This window comes from Carlito syrichta, unplaced genomic scaffold (assembly GCF_000164805.1).
Source record: "Carlito syrichta isolate Samal-C Ts95f unplaced genomic scaffold, Tarsius_syrichta-2.0.1 Scaffold309836, whole genome shotgun sequence".
Classification (NCBI taxonomy): domain Eukaryota; kingdom Metazoa; phylum Chordata; class Mammalia; order Primates; family Tarsiidae; genus Carlito; species Carlito syrichta.
Window position 1 is genome coordinate 169823 of NW_007253932.1, and position 3530 is coordinate 173352.

General features: G+C 60.3%; 1 protein-coding gene across 1 annotated transcript in view; it reads right to left on the reverse strand.

Moving 5' to 3' along the window:
* Positions 1 to 2108, reverse strand: part of SLC8B1 (solute carrier family 8 member B1) — a 26452-nt gene extending 24344 nt beyond the window's left edge. Inside the window, exon 1 of the mRNA XM_008067976.2 lies at positions 1971 to 2108. Within this exon, the coding sequence (XP_008066167.1) occupies positions 1971 to 2108 (138 nt within the window). The remainder of the gene's footprint in view (positions 1 to 1970) is intronic.
* Between the last annotated feature and the right edge of the window lie 1422 nt (positions 2109 to 3530).

The following is a 3530-nucleotide window of genomic DNA, read 5'->3' on the forward strand; positions in this document are numbered from 1 at the left end:
AAGGCTGAGGCGGAAGGATCGCCGGAGCCCAGCAGGTCGAGGTTGCGGTGGCCGGGAGTGGCCACTGCACTCCAGTCTGGGTGACAGACTCCAACTCAACAAAAAAAAAAAAGGGAAAAGAAACTCCCAGGCAAGAGTTCGCCATGCTCTCTCGGGCGCTCCTGAGACCTCCTCTCCCTACGGACTGTGCTCCTTCACCCAAACTCCTCCCTGATGCTCCTCCCATGGCACTCCAACCCCCGGTGCTCCTCCTTCCATGCTCCTCCCTCCGCACTCCTCCCCTGGGGCTCCTCCCTCCACGCTCCTTCCTCGGTGCTCCTCCTCACACGCTTCTCTCTCCACACTCCTCCCCTAGTGGCCCTCCCTCTGTGCTCCTTCCCCCACACTTCTCTTATGCTCCTCCCCAAGCGTTCCTCCCTCCAGGCTCCTTCCCCGGTGCTCCTCCCTCCCCACACCTCGCCCAGTGCTCCTTCCTTCCTGCTCCTCTCTAGTGCTCCTCCACCAGCACTCCTCCCCCAGTGCTCCTCCTCTGTTGCTCCTCCCTGCATGCTCCTCCCTCTGGGCTCCTCCCTCTGCTCCCCCAGCACTTCTCCCTCCCTGCTTCTCCCTGGTGCTCCTCACTTGGTGCTCTTCCCTCCACACCCCTCCTCAATGCTCCTCCCCCGTGCTCCTCCCACGGTGCTCCTTCCTTGGTGCTCCTCCCTCCACACTCCCCCTGGTGGTCTTCCCTCTATGCTCCTTCCCTGCTGTGCCTCCCCACATGCCTCCTGTGCTCCTCCCCAAGTGCTCCTCCCTCCATGCTTCCTCCCCATGGCTCCTTCCTTTCTGCTCCCCTCCAGTTCTCCTCCCCCAGCACTCCTCCCTCTGTGCTTCTCCCTCCACGCTCCCCGTGCTCCTCACCCAGCGCCCCTCCCTCTGTGCTCCTTCCCAGTGCTCCTCCCCCAGTGCTCCTCCCTCCACACTTCTCCCCAGTGCTCCTCCCCCAGTGCTCCTCCTCTGCTGCTCCTTCCTTCATGCTCCTCTCTCTGTGCTCATCCAGTGCTCCTCTGTCCGTGCTCTTCCCTTTGTGCTCCTCCTCCAGCACTCCCTCCATGCTCCTCCTCCAGTGCTCACCATGTGAGCTGCAGTACCAGCCCTGCAGTGGATCAGGCCAGAAACCTGCAGCCATCCCACCTCTCTTCCTCCCGCCGCCTAACGCATCAGGACATCTGGCTCACCGTGCCCGCGCCAGTGAGTCCAAGCCCGCCCACTTCTGTCCCATCTCCCACACCACCATCCCTTACCCGGGAGGCTGCAGGAGCCTCCACACTGGCCTCCTGCTGCAGCCCTCAACCCTCACCTCATTCTCCCCAGAGCGGCCACAGCCATCCCTTGAAGAAATAACCACAGTGGCTCAAGCCTGTAATCTCAGCACTTTGGCAGGGAGGCCAAGGCGAGAGGATTGCCTGAGCCCGAGACCAGCCTGGGCAACATGGCAAGATGTCATCTCTACAATAAAATTTAAAAATTAGCTGGGTGTGGTAGCGCGCACTTGAAGTTCCGGCTACTTGGAAGGCTGAGGCGGAAGGATTGCTGGAACCCAGCAGGTCGACGCTGGGGTGGCTGTGAGCATGCCACTGCGCTCCAGCCTAGGCAATGGAGTGAGACTCCCACTCAAAAAAAGAAAGAAAGAACCAGACTTTGGCATCTCTCAGCTCAAAACCCTCCATTGGCTTCCCAGTGTCATAAAACAATTCTCCCCTCCTAGCTGCAGCCTATGAGGCCTTTGGTAATCTGACACTTAGCACGTCACCACCTGAAACAGGCTGTCTGCCCAGGGGACTGGCAGCTCCTTTTGGGCGTGGTTCTGTCTGCACTGTTCCCTGGCCCATCCCAGGGTTCAGTCCTGCCTGGCGTGTAGCGGACTCTGTCAATATTGACCAACTGGAGGAATAAGCCCCACCCACCCCGGCTTCCTGCCGGATACTCACATCCACCACAGGGGTCCAGTTCACACCTGGGGCTGGACACCGGGCTCTGACATGGGCCCCTGTAGACACAGCCTCCGTCACTGGCAGCCTGCAGAGCCAGGCCAGTGCCCAGCCCAGGCTCCGCCCCCTGCTGGCCATCAGCCTGGGGCCTGGCCCTCACTCCAGGCTTCCCCTTCTGCAGCCGTCCAGTTCCAGACCGGGGCAGCTCCAGCGGCCTGCAGGGCGGGGTGAGAAGCAGTGACAGAGTCACTGAAGACCCTGGGACCCAGCCAAGGAGTTGCTTCCCCTTCCCCCATGAGAGGAAGGCTGATGTGGACACCCACGTTCTGCAAAGAGTCGCCGGAGAAGGCAGGGCCCTGCTCGCCCCGCACACAGACCTGAACGCCCCTTCCTGAACCCCAGGGGTCTCCACCAAAGCCCACCCCTCCCCACCCGGCACCCAGTCTCAGACCAGAACACCAGGGCTGAGGGGACAGGCGGGTCAGAGCCTGGCACCATGGGGAGCTGGTGAGGCGGGATGATTTGGGAAGTGGATAGTGGCGGGGACTAGGAAGCCATCAGGACAACACAGCCCTGGGGATGGCCTGGGCTCCTGGCCACCAGCGTGAGACTTGGAGAAAACGGCCTGTTGTGTGTCAAGAGCTACCAAGCATGTTGGTGCTCTGTGTCCTACATGGAGCCAAGCGCTTTACGCTATCGACCTCACTTAATCCCCACCACACACCGAAGGGGGGTTATTATTATTATTATTATTATTATTATTATTTTGAGTTGGAGTCTCACTGTCGCCCAGACTGGAGTACAGTGGCCGCTCCCGGCCACCGCAGCCTCGACCTGCTGGGCTCCAGCGATTCTTCCGCCTCAGCCTTCCGAGTAGCCAGAATTACAGGCGTGCGCTACCATGCCCAGCTGTGGGGCTACTATTATTATTCCCATTTCCAGAGGAGCAAACTGAGGCAGAGTAAGGGGAAGCCAGGCCTGTTTCCTGGCTCAGCTGTAGCCCGTGCCTCCCGCATCCAGGCCTCAGAACAACTCTGGAAACACTACTGCCCGCCCTGCAGAGGAAGGGTAGGGGCTCTGAGGAGTCCTATAACCTGCCCAAGACCACACAGCAAGGAGGGCAAACGCCTGCAGCTCCTCTGATGGGGAAATCCCTGCAGAGGCCCAGAGGGAAGTGAGCGGCAGTCTCAGCCCGAGAGCACCGCAGAGAGCTGGGCTGGGGTCTAGCATCTGCCTCTGCGCTGACACCAGGGCGAAGAGGCTTCCGTTTCTTCCCCAGAAAGTAAACTGGAAAAAAAGAAAACTCTTTGGGAAACTAAATTCCTTCTTCTGGCTTTTCCCCACGTCCTACGAGGAGCAGGTTTTATTTTTGCAATCAGGAAAACCAAGCCCGTTTAAAAAAAAATTTTCTGGGTTAGTGCACAGACATTTCTCAACGTCCCGGCAGCCTGAGGGCACCAGGGGAGGAGGGGGAGGAGCGCGGCGGGGGGGGGGGGGGGCCGAAGGGCGCCCAGGACGCGGGTCCCAGCCAAGGCTCCTCACCTTGCAGAAGGCAAGGCG